This window comes from Hemitrygon akajei, chromosome 16 (assembly GCF_048418815.1).
Source record: "Hemitrygon akajei chromosome 16, sHemAka1.3, whole genome shotgun sequence".
NCBI lineage: Eukaryota > Metazoa > Chordata > Chondrichthyes > Myliobatiformes > Dasyatidae > Hemitrygon > Hemitrygon akajei.
Genome location: NC_133139.1, coordinates 52,555,718 through 52,574,086, shown reverse-complemented (window position 1 = coordinate 52,574,086; position 18,369 = coordinate 52,555,718). Strand labels below are relative to the sequence as shown.

Genomic DNA, 18,369 nt, shown 5'->3' with positions numbered 1-18,369 from the left:
ACCTCACGCACCCCTTCACTTCCCCATTCACCACTCCACCACCTCACCTACCCCTTCACTTCCCCATTCGCCACTCCACCACCTCACCTAGCCCCTCACTTCCTCATTCACCACTCTGACACCTCACACACCCCTTCACTTCCTCATTCACAATTCCACCATTTGACTCACTCCTTCCCTTCCCCATTCACCATTCCACCACCTCACCCAGCCCCTCACTTCCTCATTCACCACTCCGGCCACCTCACACACACCTTCACTTCCCCATTCACCACTCCACCACCTCACACACCCCTTCACTTCCCCATTCACCACTCCACCACCTCACCCACCTCTTCACTTCCCCATTCACCACTCCACCTCTTCACTTCCCCATTCACCACTCCACCATTTAACCCACCCCTTCACTTCCCATTCACCATTCCACCACCTCACCCACCTCTTCACTTCCCCATTCACCACTCCAACACCTCATTCACCACTTCAGCCACTCCTTCACTTCCCCATTCTCCACTCCACGACCTCACCCACCCCTTCATTTCCTCATTCCCCATTCCACCACCTCACCTACCCCTTCACTTCCCCATTCACCACTCCACCATTTGACCCACTCCTTCGCTAACCCATTCACCACTCCACCACCTCACCAGCCCCTCACTTCCTCATTCACCACTCCGCCACCTCACACTCCCTCACTTCCCCATTCACCACTCCACCACCTCACACACCCCTTCACTTCCCCATTCACCACTCCACCACCTCACCCAACCCTTCACTTCCCTATTCACCACTCCACCACCTCACCCACCTCTTCACTTCGCCATTCACCACTCCACCACCTCACCCACCCCTTCACTTCCCCATTCACCACTCCACCACCTCACCCACACCTTCAGTTCCCCATTCACCACTCCACCACCTCACCCAGCCCCTCACTTCCCCATTCACCACTCCACCACATCACCCACACCTTCACTTCCCCATTCACCACTCCACCACCTCTTCACTTCCCCATTCACCACTCCACCACATCACCCACACCTTTACTTCCCCATTCACCACTCCACCACCTCACCCACCTTTTCACTTCGCCATTCAACACTCCACCACCTCATCCACCCCTTCACTTCCCCATTCACCACTCTACCAGCTCACCCACCCCTTCACTTCCCCATTCAGCACTCCACCACCTCACCCACCCCTTCAGTTCCCCATTCACCACTCCACCTTTTGACCCAATCCTTCGCTTCCCCATTCACCAATCCACCACCTCACCCAGCCCCTCACTTCCCCATTCACCACTCCACCACCTCACCCAGCCCCTCACTTCCCCTTTCACCACTCCACCACCTCACCCACACCTTCACTTCCTCATTCACCACTCCGCATCCTCACACTCCTTCACTTCCCCATTCACCACTCCACCACCTCACCCACCCCTTCACTTCCCCATTCACCACTCCACCACCTCACCTACCCCTTCACTTCCCCATTCTCCACTCCACCACCTCACCTAGCCCCTCACTTCCTCATTCACCACTCCGACACCTCACACACCCCTTCACTTCCCCATTCACCATTCCACCATTTGACTCACTCCTTCCCTTCCCCATTCACCATTCCACCACCTCACCCAGCCCCTCACTTCCTCATTCACCACTCCACAACCTCACCCACACCTTCACTTCCCCCATTCACAACTCCACCACCTCACCCACACCTTCACTTCCCCATTCGCCACTCCACCACCTCACCCAGCCCCTCACTTCCTCATTCACCACTCCGCCACATCACACTCCTTCACTTCCCCATTCACCACTCCACCACCTCGCACACCCCTTCACTTCCCCATTCACCACTCCACCATTTAACCCACTCCTTCACTTCCCCATTCATCATTCCACCACCTCACCCACCTCTTCACTTCGCCATTCAGCACTCCACCACCTCACCCACCCCTTCACTTCCCCATTCACCACTCCACCACCTCACCCACACCTTCAGTTCCCCATTCACCACTCCACCACCTCACCCAGCCCCTCACTTCCCCATTCACCACTCCACCACATCACCCACACCTTCACTTCCCCATTCACCACTCCACCACCTCACCCACCCCTTCACTTCCCCATTCACCATTCCACCACCTCACCTACCCCTTCACTTCCCCATACACCAATCCACCACCTCACCCAGCCCCACACTTCCCCATTCACCAATCCACCACCTCACCCTCCCGTTCACATCCCAATTCACCATTCCACCACCTCACACACCCCTTCACTTCCCCATTCACCAGTCCACCACCTCACACATCCCTTCACTTCCCCATTCACCATTCCACCTCCTCACACACCCCTGCACTTCCCTATTCACCACTCCACCACGTCACCCACCTCTTCACTTCGCCATTCACCACTCCACCACCTCACCCACCGCTTCACTTCCCCATTCACCACTCCACCACCTCACCCACACCTTCAGTTCCCCATTCACCACTCCACCACCTCACCCAGACCCTCACTTCCCCATTCACCACTCCACCACCTCACCCACACCTTCACTTCCCCATTCACCACTCCACCACCTCACCCACCCCTGCACTTCCCCATTCACCAGTCTACCACCTCGCCCACCCCTTCACTTCCCGATTCACCACTCCACCACCTCACCCACCCCTTCACTTCCCCATTCACCATTCCACCACCTCACCTACCCCTTCACTTCCCCATTCACCGCTCCTCCTTTTGACCCAATCCTTCGCTTCCCCATTCACCAATCCACCACCTCACCCAGCCCCTCACTTCCTCATTCACCACTCCGCCACCTCACACACCCCTTCACTTCCCCATTCACCACTCCAGCATTTAACCCACTCCTTCACTTCCCCATTCATCATTCCACCACCTCATCCAGCCCTTCACTTCCCCATTCACCACTCCACCACCTCAACCACCCTTTCACTTCCCCATTCCCCACTCCACCACTTCACCCACCCCTTCACTTCCCCATTCACCACTCCACCACCTCACCCAGCCCCTCACTTCCCCATTCACCACGCAACCACCTCACCCAACCCTTCACTTCCCCATTCACCACTCCACCACCTGACCCACCCCTTCACTTCCCCATTCACCACTCCACCAACTGACCCACCCCTTCACTTCCCCATTCACCATTCCACCATTTGACACACTCCTTCGCTTCCCCATTCACCATTCCAACACCTCACCCAGCCCCTCACTTCCTCATTCACCGCTCCACCACCTGACCCACCCCTTCACTTCCCCACTCATCATTCCACCATTTGACCCAGTCTTTCCGTTCCCCGTTCAGCATTCCACCAGCTCACCCAGCCCCTCACTTCCTCATTCACCACTCCACCACCTGACCCACACCTTCACTTCCCCACTCATCATTCCACCATTTGACCCACACCTTCACTTCGCCATTCACCACTCCACCACCTCATCCACCCCTTCACTTCCCCATTCACCATTCCACCACCTCACACACCCCTTCACTTCCCTATTCACCACTCCACCACCTCACCCACCCCTTCACTTCCCTATTCACCACTCCACCACCTCACCCAACTCTTCACTTCCCCATTCACCACTCTACCACCTCACCCACCCCTTCACTTCCCCATTCAGCACTCCACCACCTCACCCACCCCTTCACTTCCCCATTCACCACTCCACCTTTTGACCCAATCCTTCGCTTCCCCATTCACCAATCCACCACCTCACCCAGCCCCTCACTTCCTCATTCACCACTCCGCCACCTCACACTCCTTCACTTCCCCATTCACCACTCCACCACCTCACCCACCCCTTCACTTCCCCATTCACCACTCCACCACCTCACCCACAGCTTCTCTTCCCCATTCACAACTCCAGCACCTCACGCACCCCTTCACTTCCCCATTCACCACTCCACCACCTCACCTACCCCTTCACTTCCCCATTCGCCACTCCACCACCTCACCTAGCCCCTCACTTCCTCATTCACCACTCCGACACCTCACACACCCCTTCACTTCCTCATTCACAATTCCACCATTTGACTCACTCCTTCCCTTCCCCATTCACCATTCCACCACCTCACCCAGCCCCTCACTTCCTCATTCACCACTCCGCCACCTCACACACACCTTCACTTCCCCATTCACCACTCCACCACCTCACACACCCCTTCACTTCCCCATTCACCACTCCACCACCTCACCCACCTCTTCACTTCCCCATTCACCACTCCACCACCTCACCCACCTCTTCACTTCCTCATTCACCACTCCGCCACCTCACACACCCCTTCACTTCCCCATTCACCACTCCACCATTTAACCCACCCCTTCACTTCCCCATTCACCATTCCACCACCTCACCCACCTCTTCACTTCCCCATTCACCACTCCAACACCTCATTCACCACTTCAGCCACTCCTTCACTTCCCCATTCTCCACTCCATGACCTCACCCACCCCTTCATTTCCTCATTCCGCATTCCACCACCTCACCTACCCCTTCACTTCCCCATTCACCACTCCACCATTTGACCCACTCCTTCGCTAACCCATTCACCACTCCACCACCTCACCCAGCCCCTCACTTCCTCATTCACCACTCCGCCACCTCACACTCCCTCACTTCCCCATTCACCACTCCACCACCTCACACACCCCTTCACTTCCCCATTCACCACTCCACCACCTCACCCAACCCTTCACTTCCCTATTCACCACTCCACCACCTCACCCACCTCTTCACTTCGCCATTCACCACTCCACCACCTCACCCACCCCTTCACTTCCCCATTCACCACTCCACCACCTCACCCACACCTTCAGTTCCCCATTCACCACTCCACCACCTCACCCAGCCCCTCACTTCCCCATTCACCACTCCACCACATCACCCACACCTTCACTTCCCCATTCACCACTCCACCACCTCACCCACCTCTTCACTTCCCCATTCACCACTCCACCACATCACCCACACCTTCACTTCCCCATTCACCACTCCACCACCTCACCCACCTCTTCACTTCGCCATTCAACACTCCACCACCTCATCCACCCCTTCACTTCGCCATTCACCACTCCACCACCTCACCCACCCCTTCACTTCCCCATTCACCACTCCACCACCTCACCCACAGCTTCTCTTCCCCATTCACAACTCCAGCACCTCACGCACCCCTTCACTTCCCCATTCACCACTCCACCACCTCACCTACCCCTTCACTTCCCCATTCGCCACTCCACCACCTCACCTAGCCCCTCACTTCCTCATTCACCACTCTGACACCTCACACACCCCTTCACTTCCTCATTCACAATTCCACCATTTGACTCACTCCTTCCCTTCCCCATTCACCATTCCACCACCTCACCCAGCCCCTCACTTCCTCATTCACCACTCCGCCACCTCACACACACCTTCACTTCCCCATTCACCACTCCACCACCTCACACACCCCTTCACTTCCCCATTCACCACTCCACCACCTCACCCACCTCTTCACTTCCCCATTCACCACTCCACCTCTTCACTTCCCCATTCACCACTCCACCATTTAACCCACCCCTTCACTTCCCCATTCACCATTCCACCACCTCACCCACCTCTTCACTTCCCCATTCACCACTCCAACACCTCATTCACCACTTCAGCCACTCCTTCACTTCCCCATTCTCCACTCCACGACCTCACCCACCCCTTCATTTCCTCATTCCCCATTCCACCACCTCACCTACCCCTTCACTTCCCCATTCACCACTCCACCATTTGACCCACTCCTTCGCTAACCCATTCACCACTCCACCACCTCACCCAGCCCCTCACTTCCTCATTCACCACTCCGCCACCTCACACTCCCTCACTTCCCCATTCACCACTCCACCACCTCACACACCCCTTCACTTCCCCATTCACCACTCCACCACCTCACCCAACCCTTCACTTCCCTATTCACCACTCCACCACCTCACCCACCTCTTCACTTCGCCATTCACCACTCCACCACCTCACCCACCCCTTCACTTCCCCATTCACCACTCCACCACCTCACCCACACCTTCAGTTCCCCATTCACCACTCCACCACCTCACCCAGCCCCTCACTTCCCCATTCACCACTCCACCACATCACCCACACCTTCACTTCCCCATTCACCACTCCACCACCTCTTCACTTCCCCATTCACCACTCCACCACATCACCCACACCTTTACTTCCCCATTCACCACTCCACCACCTCACCCACCTTTTCACTTCGCCATTCAACACTCCACCACCTCATCCACCCCTTCACTTCCCCATTCACCACTCTACCAGCTCACCCACCCCTTCACTTCCCCATTCAGCACTCCACCACCTCACCCACCCCTTCAGTTCCCCATTCACCACTCCACCTTTTGACCCAATCCTTCGCTTCCCCATTCACCAATCCACCACCTCACCCAGCCCCTCACTTCCCCATTCACCACTCCACCACCTCACCCAGCCCCTCACTTCCCCTTTCACCACTCCACCACCTCACCCACACCTTCACTTCCTCATTCACCACTCCGCATCCTCACACTCCTTCACTTCCCCATTCACCACTCCACCACCTCACCCACCCCTTCACTTCCCCATTCACCACTCCACCACCTCACCTACCCCTTCACTTCCCCATTCTCCACTCCACCACCTCACCTAGCCCCTCACTTCCTCATTCACCACTCCGACACCTCACACACCCCTTCACTTCCCCATTCACCATTCCACCATTTGACTCACTCCTTCCCTTCCCCATTCACCATTCCACCACCTCACCCAGCCCCTCACTTCCTCATTCACCACTCCACAACCTCACCCACACCTTCACTTCCCCATTCACAACTCCACCACCTCACCCACACCTTCACTTCCCCATTCGCCACTCCACCACCTCACCCAGCCCCTCACTTCCTCATTCACCACTCCGACACCTCACACACCCCTTCACTTCCCCATTCACCATTCCACCATTTGACTCACTCCTTCCCTTCCCCATTCACCATTCCACCACCTCACCCAGCCCCTCACTTCCTCATTCACCACTCCGCCACCTCACACACACCTTCACTTCCCCATTCACCACTCCACCACCTCACACACCCCTTCACTTCCCCATTCATCATTCCACCACCTCACCCACCTCTTCACTTCCCCATTCACCACTCCACCATTTGACCCACTCCTTCACTTCCCCATTCATCATTCCACCAACTCACCCACCCCTTCACTTCCCCATTCACCACTCCAACACCTGATTCACCACTTCAGCCACTCCTTCACTTCCCCATTCTCCACTCCACGACCTCACCCACCCCTTCATTTCCTCATTCCCCATTCCACCACCTCACCTACCCCTTCACTTCCCCATTCACCACTCCACCATTTGACCCACTGCTTCGCTAACCCATTCACCACTCCATCACCTCACCCAGCCCCTCACTTCCTCATTTACCACTCCGCCACCTCACACTCCTTCACTTCCCCATTCACCACTCCACCACCTCGCATACCCCTTCACTTCCCCATTCACCACTCCACCACCTCACCCAACCCTTCACTTCCCTATTCACCACTCCACCACCTCACCCAACTCTTCACTTCGCCATTCACCACTCCACCACCTCACCCACTCCTTCACTTCCCCATTCACCACTCCACCACCTCACACACCCCTTCACTTCCCCATTCACCACTCCACCACCTCACCCAACCCTTCACTTCCCTATTCTCCACTCCACCACCTCACCCTCCTCTTCACTTCGCCATTCACCACTCCACCACCTCACCCACCCCTTCACTTCCCCATTCACCAGTCCACCACCTCACCCACCCCTTCCCTTCCCCATTCACCACTCCACAACCTCACCCACCCCTTCACTTCCCCATTCACCACTCCACCACCTCACACACCCCTTCACTTCCCCAATGACCACTCCACCACCTCAACCACCCCTTCACTTCCCCATTCACCATTCCACCACCTCACCCACCCCTTCACTTTCCCATTCACCACTCCACCACCTCTCCCACCCCCTCACTTCCCCATTCACCACTCCACCACCTCACCCACACCTTCACTTCCCCATTCACCACTCCACCACCTCACCCACACCTTCACTTCCCCATTCACCACTTCACCACCTCACCCACCTCTTCACTTCCCCATTCACCACTCCACCACATCACCCACACCTTCACTTCCCCATTCACCACTCCACCACCTCACCCACACCTTCACTTCCCCATTCACCACTCCACCACCTGACCCACCTCTTCACTTCCCCATTCACCACTCCACCACCTCACCCACTCCTTCACTTCCCCATTCACCACTCAATCACCTCACCCACCTCTTCACTTCCCCATTCACCACTCCACCACCTCACCCACACCTTCACTTCCCCATTCACCACTCCACCACCTCACCCACCCCTTCACTTCCCCATTCGCCACTCCAGCACCTCACCCACACCTTGACTTCCCCATTCGCCACTCCACCACCTCACCCACCGTTCACTTCCCCATTCACCACTCCACCACCTCACCCACCCCTTCACTTCCCCATTCGCCACTCCACCACCTCAACCACCCCTTCACTTCCCCATTCACCACTCCACCACCTCAACCACCCCTTCACTTCCCCATTCACCACTCCACCACCTCACCCACCCCTTCACTTCCCCATTCACCACTCCACCACCTCACACATCCCTTCAGCTCCCCATTCACCACTCCACCACCTCACACACCCCTTCACTTCCCCATTCACCACTACACCACCTCAACCACCCCTTCACTTCCCCATTCACCACTCCACCACCTCACCCAGCCCCTCACTTCCCCATTCACCACTCCACCACCTCACACACCCCTTCAGCTCCCCATTCACCACTCCACCACCTCACACACCCCTTCACTTCCCCATTCACCACTACACCACCTCAACCACCCCTTCACTTCCCCATTCACCACTCCACCACCTCACCCACACCTTCACTTCCCCATTCACCACTCCACCACCTCACACACCTCATCACTTCCCCATTCACCACTCCACCACCTACCCACCCCCTCAGTTCCACATTCGCCATGCCACCATCTCACCCACCACTTCACTACCCCATTCACCATTCCACCACCTCACCCACCCCTTCACTTCCGCATTCACCACTCCACCACCTCACCCACCCCTTCACTTCCCCATTCACCACTCCACCACCTCACACACCCCTTCAGTTCCCCATTCACCACTCCACCACCTCACACACCCCTTCACTTCCCCATTCAGCACTCCATCACCTCAACCACCCCTTCACTTCCCCATTCACCATTCCACCACCTCACCCACCCCTTCACTTCCCCATTCACCACTTCACCACCTCACCCACCTCTTCACTTCCCCATTCACCACTCCACCACATCACCCACTCCTTCACTTCCCCATTCACCACTCCACCACCTCACCCACACCTTCACTTCCCCATTCACCACTCCACCACCTGACCCACCTCTTCACTTCCCCATTCACCACTCCACCACCTCACCCACCTCTTCACTTCCCCATTCACCACTCCACCACCTCACCCACCTCTTCACTTCCCCATTCACCACTCCACCACCTCACCCACACCTTCACTTCCCCATTCACCACTCCACCACCTCACCCACCCCTTCACTTCCCCATTCACCACTCCACCACCTCACCCACCTCTTCACTTCCCCATTCACCACTCCACCACCTCACCCACACCTTCACTTCCCCATTCACCACTCCACCACCTCACCCACCCCTCATTTCCCCATTCGCCACGCCACCACCTCACCCACCCCTTCACATCCCCATTCGCCACTCCAGCACCTCACCCACACCTTCACTTCCCCATTCGCCACTCCACCACCTCACCTACCGTTCACTTCCCCATTCACCACTCCACCACCTCACCCACCCCTTCACTTCCCCATTCGCCACTCCACCACCTCACCCACACCTTCTCTTCCCCATTCACCACTCCACCACCTCACCCACCCCTTCACTTCCCCATTCACCACTCCACCACCTCACCCACCCCTTCACTTCCCCATTCACCACTCCACCACCTCACACACCCCTTCAGTTCCCCATTCACCACTCCACCACCTCACACATCCCTTCACTTCCCCATTCACCACTACACCACCTCAACCACCCCTTCACTTCCCCATTCACCATTCCACCACCTCACTCACCCCTTCACTTCCCCATTCACCATTCCACCACCTCACTCACCCCTTCACTTCCCCATTCACCATTCCACCACCTCACCCACCCCTTCACTTCCCCATTCACCACTCCACCACCTCACACACCTCATCACTTCCCCATTCACCACTCCACCACCTACCCACCCCCTCAGTTCCACATTCGCCACGCCACCACCTCACCCACCCCTTCACTTCCCCATTCACCATTCCACCACCTCAGCCACCCCTTCACTTCCCCATTCACCACTCCTCCACCTCACAAACCCCTTCAGTTCCCCATTCACCACTCCACCACCTCACACACCCCTTCACTTCCCCATTCACCATTTCACCACCTCACACACACCTTCAGTTCCCCATTCACCATTTCACCACCTCACCCACCCCTTCACTTCCCCATTCACCACTGCACCACCTCAACCACCCCTTCACTTCCCCATTCATCACTCCACCACCTCAACCAACTCTTCACTTCCCCATTCACCACCCCACCACCTGACCCACACCTTCACTTCCCCATTCACCATTCCACCACCTCACACACCCCTTCAATTCCCCATTCACCACTCCACCACCTCACCCACCTCTTCACTTCCCCATTCACCACTCCACCACCTCACCCACACCTTCACTTCCCCATTCACCATTCCACCACCTCACCCACCCCTTCACTTCCCCATTCACCATTCCACCACCTCACCCACCCCTTCACTTCCTCATTCACCACTCCGCCACCTCACGCACTCCTTCACTTCCCCATTCACCACTCCACAACCTCACGCACCCCTTCACTTCCCCATTCACCATTCCACCACCTCACCCACCCCTTCACTTCCCCATTCACCATTCCACCAGCTCACCCACCCCTTCACTTCCCCATTCACCACTCCACCAGCTCACCCACCCCTTCACTTCCCCATTCACCATTCCACCAGCTCACCCACCCCTTCACTTCCCCATTCACCATTCCACCAGCTCACCCACCCCTTCACTTCCCCATTCACCACTCCACCACTTCACCCACCCCTTCACTTCCCCATTCACCATTCCACCACCTCACCCACACCTTCACTTCCCCATTCACCATTCCACCACCTCACTCACCCCTTCACTTCCCCATTCACCATTCCACCACCTCACCCACCCCTTCACTTCCCCATTCACCATTCCACCAGCTCACCCACCCCTTCACTTCCCCATTCACCATTCCACCAGCTCACCCACCCCTTCACTTCCCCATTCACCACTCCACCACCTCACCCACCCCTTCACTTCCCCATTCACCATTCCACCACCTCACCCACCCCTTCACTTCCCCATTCACCATACCACCACCTCACCCACACCTTCACTTCCCCATTCACCATTCCACCACCTCACCCACCCCTTCACTTCCCCATTCACCATTCCACCAGCTCACCCACCCCTTCACTTCCCCATTCACCATTCCACCACCTCACCCAGCCCTTCACTTCCCCATTCACCACTCCACCACCTCACCCACCCCTTCACTTCCCCATTCACCACCCCACCACCTGACCCACACCTTCACTTCCCCATTCACCATTCCACCACCTCACACACCCCTTCAATTCCCCATTCACCACTCCACCACCTCACCCACCTCTTCACTTCCCCATTCACCACTCCACCACCTCACCCACACCTTCACTTCCCCATTCACCATTCCACCACCTCACCCACCCCTTCACTTCCTCATTCACCACTCCGCCACCTCACGCACTCCTTCACTTCCCCATTCACCACTCCACAACCTCACGCACCCCTTCACTTCCCCATTCACCATTCCACCACCTCACCCACCCCTTCACTTCCCCATTCACCATTCCACCAGCTCACCCACCCCTTCACTTCCCCATTCACCACTCCACCAGCTCACCCACCCCTTCACTTCCCCATTCACCATTCCACCAGCTCACCCACCCCTTCACTTCCCCATTCACCATTCCACCAGCTCACCCACCCCTTCACTTCCCCATTCACCACTCCACCACTTCACCCACCCCTTCACTTCCCCATTCACCATTCCACCACCTCACCCACACCTTCACTTCCCCATTCACCATTCCACCACCTCACCCACCCCTTCACTTCCCCATTCACCATTCCACCACCTCACCCACCCCTTCACTTCCCCATTCACCATTCCACCAGCTCACCCACCCCTTCACTTCCCCATTCACCATTCCACCAGCTCACCCACCCCTTCACTTCCCCATTCACCACTCCACCACCTCACCCACCCCTTCACTTCCCCATTCACCATTCCACCACCTCACCCACCCCTTCACTTCCCCATTCACCATACCACCACCTCACCCACACCTTCACTTCCCCATTCACCATTCCACCACCTCACCCACCCCTTCACTTCCCCATTCACCATTCCACCAGCTCACCCACCCCTTCACTTCCCCATTCACCATTCCACCACCTCACCCAGCCCTTCACTTCCCCATTCACCACTCCACCACCTCACCCACCCCTTCACTTCCCCATTCACCACTCCACCAGCTCACCCTCCCCTTCACTTCCCCATTCACCATTCCACCACCTCACGCACCCCTTCACTTCCCCATTCACCACTCCACCACCTCACCCACACCTTCACTTCCCCATTCACCACTCCACCACCTCTCACACCCCTTCACTTCCCCATTCTCCACTCCACCACCTCACACACCCCTTCACTTCCCCATTCACCATTCCACCACCTCACCCACACCTTCACTTCCCCATTCACCACTCCACCACCTCTCACACCCCTTCACTTCCCCATTCACCACTCCACCAGCTCACCCACACCTTCACTTCCCCATTCACCACTCCACCAGCTTACTCACTGCTCTGTGGATGGTGACAGAGAGCATACAGTTATTGGTGAGAGGTCTGGCTCTCTGCAACTTGGGTTCTGTGGGGAGGGTCAGCACAAAGCAGTTCACCATACAATGATGGCTGCAACATTAAGGTGTCTGTTGATAACTATAACAGGAACTTCTGCTGCCGGTGTTGGGATGTGACCAGAGACTCTTTGTGTGTGGACCTGTGACATTGAGACTTGTTTAAGGACACTGTCTCTGACAGAGCAGGTTTTGGGGGAATGGAAGGTGTTGCTCTGACTTTAGGTGATTGTGAAGCTGGTGCAACATTTAGTCCTCCCATCAGAGACCTTGCTTTCCTGCCATTTCTTTTCACCCATATTTTGGACATCCTCACTCAGAGATGGGTTCACCTGGCGCTGTGTTTTCAGTGCCTCAGGACTGAACTTCTAACCTCAATCACAATTCTCCAAATGCTGCAGAATTGGAAGGTTTGCAATTTGAGCCAGCACTTTTGGTTGTTACTTCATGTTTCAAGTATTTGTCGGAGTGATAGTACAGAACGCCGGCTCCTGCAGTGCCCAGAGCTCTGGTACCTGCCGTGTAGGGAGCACTATCTCCTGGTGTCAACTCTTGTACATCACCCACCTGGGAAGTGAGTGAAGGCATGTAAGCCAGACTTTTCTGTGTTTGAAAGGTTGTTGCACACGCTCAGTGAGTTCCTACAAGTAATGGGTGGGCATTTGCAGAGTGGACAAAATAGCTAGAAAATGACATTTAACACCATTACTAGTACAGACTAGTAGGTGGTATAGAGAGACTTTGCTCAGAAGAGTAATAAGTGTGCTGAATGAGATGAGGGATCTCAGAGTGAAATATACTGTTCACTGTATCTGTGCTGTACTCTATGACTCTATTGCTAAAGGTGATGGCACAGGTTAAGAAGACTATAAAGAAAGCAGTGGTATTTTGTGGTGGAAAATTTATGCTAAATCTGTATGGAACCTTGGTCAGATCTACTTGGAGTCCTGCATAGTTCTGGTGGGGGCAGAGAGAGTGCAAGGAACAATGATATGTGTGAAACCAGGAATGTGAGGCGGTAACTTTCAACTCTCAGACTATGCCACACAGCAGCGAGTGTGGAAGCTAGGGTAAAACATAGAGAAGTGACTCACCTGTGAGTCATGTGGTCATACACACCAATGAGGAAAGTTCCAGCCTGCTTTACACAGTCTCTCAAGTCCCAGCAACATTTTTTCCTGGCAATCGAGTTGATGCAGGAATAGGATGATCCCAGGGAGTTTGCAGGGAACTGATCAGACTGCAGATTGCTTGTCAATAGGGCTGACAACAAAGTCCGTGCAGAGAGCTTTGCTGGTGAAGCAGCGGTGGTGCTGAAAGAGAAGTGTCAGGAGAATTGGGAAAAAGAAGCAGCAGCAGGAGAGGGAGGAGGACATTTTTGGACAGGAGAGCACAAGATGGTCTAGGATTGGAAATGTTCTAGAGGCCGAAATAAATATTTATATATTACAGCGAGTTACAGAAATCAGAAAGGCCAGCAGAAGGGGTGGGTTTGATGATACAACTGGAAAAGCTGTGGTTTACTACATTACTACGATGATTTCAGACTGAGAAGAACGTTCAGCCTTGGAGAAAACAAACCCAGGATACCCTGGTCAAATTAGATATCACTGCACACCTAGCTCACTGGAATTCAAAAGATTAAACTGTTATTTGATTGAATTTTTAAGGGATTAAGTGGACCAGAAAGGGACAATTTCCATTGGATGCATACCTGGGATGTAGGGGATAGAGCCAGAAATGATGTTAAAAACACCAAGTGGCAGATGTTTTGGGATATTCTTTTGTAGCTGCCAATGACACAAGTACAGTTTGGATAGTCACTAATTGAAGGTTATGGGGAATATGAAGAATCAGCAGCTACATTACACAAGGAAATCTGCAGATGCTGGAAATTCAAGCAACACACACAAAATGCTGGTGGAACACAGCAGGCCAGGCAGCATCTATAAGGAGAAGCACTGTCGACGTTTCGGGCTGACAAAGGGTCTCGGCCCGAAACATCAACAGTGCTTCTCCCTATAGATGCTGCCTGGCCTGCTGTGTTCCACCAGCATTTTGTGTGAGCTACATTACACATCAGGTCAGGATACCAGGCATCCATGAAATGACTTAAGAGCCATTCCACCCTACCTCATCTTGGCCTCTTCTGACTCACAGAATCATTTGTGGTTTGCATCAAAATTGCAGCATATATTTTCCAATGCTGTCCAATCAAGAACTCTACAGAAAGGAGCTAGTCAGCCTATTTTGCGATAATGCTCCCAATGGCCCACTCTCAACAATGGAACAATGTTATTAAATGTGCTTCTAGGTTCCTTCTGCTCAATGTAATCTACAATAAAATAGCAAAAAAATAATTATCCTTTCCCATCTCAACCTGATAATGGCACAGTGCAGCAGTGAGCAAAGGGCCAGCTCCGCCACAGGGGATGAGCTGCCAATCCACACTTTATAGTAAGGAAGGGAGACTGTTATTACTTGTCCTGACCTTGAATAACTAGGATCACAGAGGTATCACATACAAAATACTGGAGGAACTCAGCAAGTCAGGCAAAAGGAGAAATCTAATATGACAGTGGACCATGAAGGAAATGGAATGAATGCATTGAGTCTGACAGCTTGTGTAGTTTAAGTGCTCTAACTCCACCTGGAGTACTGTGAGCAGTTCTGGGCACTGCACTATAGAAGGATGTGCTTAAGCCAGAGCCGTTACAGAAATGATTCACAATTATATTAACAGGACCAGAGGCTTGAGTTACAAGGAAAGACTGGACAGGCTGGGGCTGCTTATCACTGAATTGAAGGAGGCTAAAGGTGATCTTACGGAACTTTATAGAATCAGGAAGAGCATAGACAAGGTGGGTAGTCACAGGTTGGTAGAGTCTAAAAGCAGTGGGCATAGATCTAAGATGTTAGGGAAAATTTTAAAGGGGGAATGGAGGGGCAAGTTTTCCACATAGAGGGTGGTAGCTTATGGACGTGGTAGAGATGGGTAATTATTACACTGTTAAAAAGACATTTGGACAGGTATATGGATGGGAAAGGTTCAGAGGGATACGAGCTAGATGGGTTTAGTTCAGGAAGACACCTTGGTCAGCATGGGTGAATTGGGCAGAAGACCTGTTTCTGTGACTCACAGTGAGGGTATTTGACATCCTAACCAAGGAGGAGAACCAGAGGCTGGCTCCAGTGAAACCTGCCCAACATACCCACTGTGCAGTTCGATATGGGAACTGGCTTCAGCTGGGTACCCTGTAAGTAAAACCTTTACTAGCAAACTCCCCCCTTCCTTGATGGGACATTGCCTCCTGCCACATCTTGTTCAGCCGTCGTCTGAGCAGGATCTGGACCTATTGGCTTTGGGTTGTAGGTAGTCACGGGAACATACCTGAGGTCACATTTAGTTCACTAACTAGACTGAGAGGTACTGTGCCTTAGCAAGTAGAGCCACTACCTCACATCTTCAGCGGTCTGGGTTCAATTCTGACCTTGGGCGCTGCTTGTGTGGAGTATGCATGTTCTTTCTGTGGTTGCGTGAATTTACCCCGACATCCAAAAGGTGGGTTATTAGGCCACAGTAAATTGATCCTAGTGTGTGGATGGTGGTAGAATCTGAGAGAATAAATGAGGAATTGATGGTCTGTGCCAAACTGAATCCATCAGGTCATCATACAAACTTAGTGCTGCAAATGCCTGTAATAGAAAGTTGGACTTCCCTCAGAATCTAATACTTCCTGCAGTAATATCTCAGTTGAGTGGGAGGTTGGAAGTGTAGATTAACTGAGATACTGGGTGAAGCTCCAGCACACTGAAAGTATGGGAGGGTCGAAGAGCTGGAAAGGCTTCTGATCATGCCAGCCTATGTGATTGCAGGGAATGACCGCTCTTGTGCCAGCTCCTCCTCAGCCCTCCTGCAGCAGTACTTCAACAGGACCCTGTTCACAAAGCCCCCTGGCTCACCCTGCCACAAGAAACAGGGCTACTGTGATACCTTTAACAAGTGTCGCTTGGTTGATGATGACGGTCCCATCGCCAGACTGAAAAATGCCATCTTTGATCCCACGGAGTTTGCCAGCATCTCGGAGTGGATGAGGGTGAGTGCTTGTGAGGATCAGATCCAAGTACGATGCTATGTGTGAGGTTGGTTGTGTTACAGTGCCAACATCAACAGATCTGCATGAAAACAACAGCATGTGTTGGGGATGTTGTACTATGTAATAGACTCTTCCCCGGAACTAGGTACAGTGTGGTAGATTCTCCCCTCGGTATCATTAACCCTGCTGGCCTTGGTAATTGTTATCTTATCTGGAGTCATTAAGCCCTTGTGTTTTCTGTTTATCCTTGTTGTTTATTTTGATTGGCACAGGTTTTCAGTGCATTGTAATTATTATAAGATGGTGCTACTGAATGTGGGTGACAGCTTATTGGTAGTTTTCAAAGCAAGGTATTCGACTAAACACTTTAATCAATAACACTCTTTATTAAACGATCACCACAAACAATGGAGAGGTGAGCAAAGGCAAGGCTGATCTGAGGGTCAAGGTGCGTGGGTATGAGATGGAGTCGGAGTGAGGTTTGATCCGTCGAAGTACTGCATAAATTTGGAAAAGTCGAGTATGGGCTGGAAGCGACCCAGAGCGTACTGCCCAAGTCTGGGTGTGGGGGACGATCCAGTGCTTGGACAATTTAAACACTGGACCTGATGGACTGGAAAGGCAGGGTGTCGGGACTGGAGGCAAGGGTCAAGCCGATTCGGCTCTTCGACATTTTACTCCACTCTCCTCAGTGCTGAGGCTGAGGCTGTGAGACTGCTCTGGCTACTTTGCACTTTGTGTCTGAGAGTTTTGCGATGATTTGCCCTGCTATATATGAACTGAGACCGAGGTTTTGGGCCTACTCTGGCTGCTCTAGGATTCAAGTCTATGGACTTAATTTGGTTCAGAATGCAATTTGCTCGCTTCTATTGTTTGCATGATTTGTGCTTTATTCCCTCTCTCTCCTCGCATTGTGTGTTGGTCTGTTTTTAAATTGGGTTTATTCGAGCTTCTTGCTTTGTGGCTGCCTGTAAGCAGACGAATCTCAAGGTTGAATATACACAGTTTGATAATAAATGTTCTTTGAATTGGAAGTCAAAGTGGACTCCCAATCACAGC

The 18,369-nt window shown here is 53.6% G+C and overlaps 1 protein-coding gene across 3 annotated transcripts in view; it reads left to right on the top strand.

Moving 5' to 3' along the window:
- Positions 1 to 18,369, top strand: part of LOC140740048 (disintegrin and metalloproteinase domain-containing protein 10-like) — a 710,477-nt gene that overhangs the window by 679,430 nt on the left and 12,678 nt on the right. The window contains exon 14 of one of the 3 annotated variants that reach the window (XM_073068875.1): positions 17,090 to 17,310. The exons of the other annotated variants lie outside the window; for them this stretch is intronic. Coding sequence (XP_072924976.1) covers positions 17,090 to 17,310 — 221 coding nt within the window. The remainder of the gene's footprint in view (positions 1 to 17,089; positions 17,311 to 18,369) is intronic. 3 annotated transcript variants of the gene reach the window in all.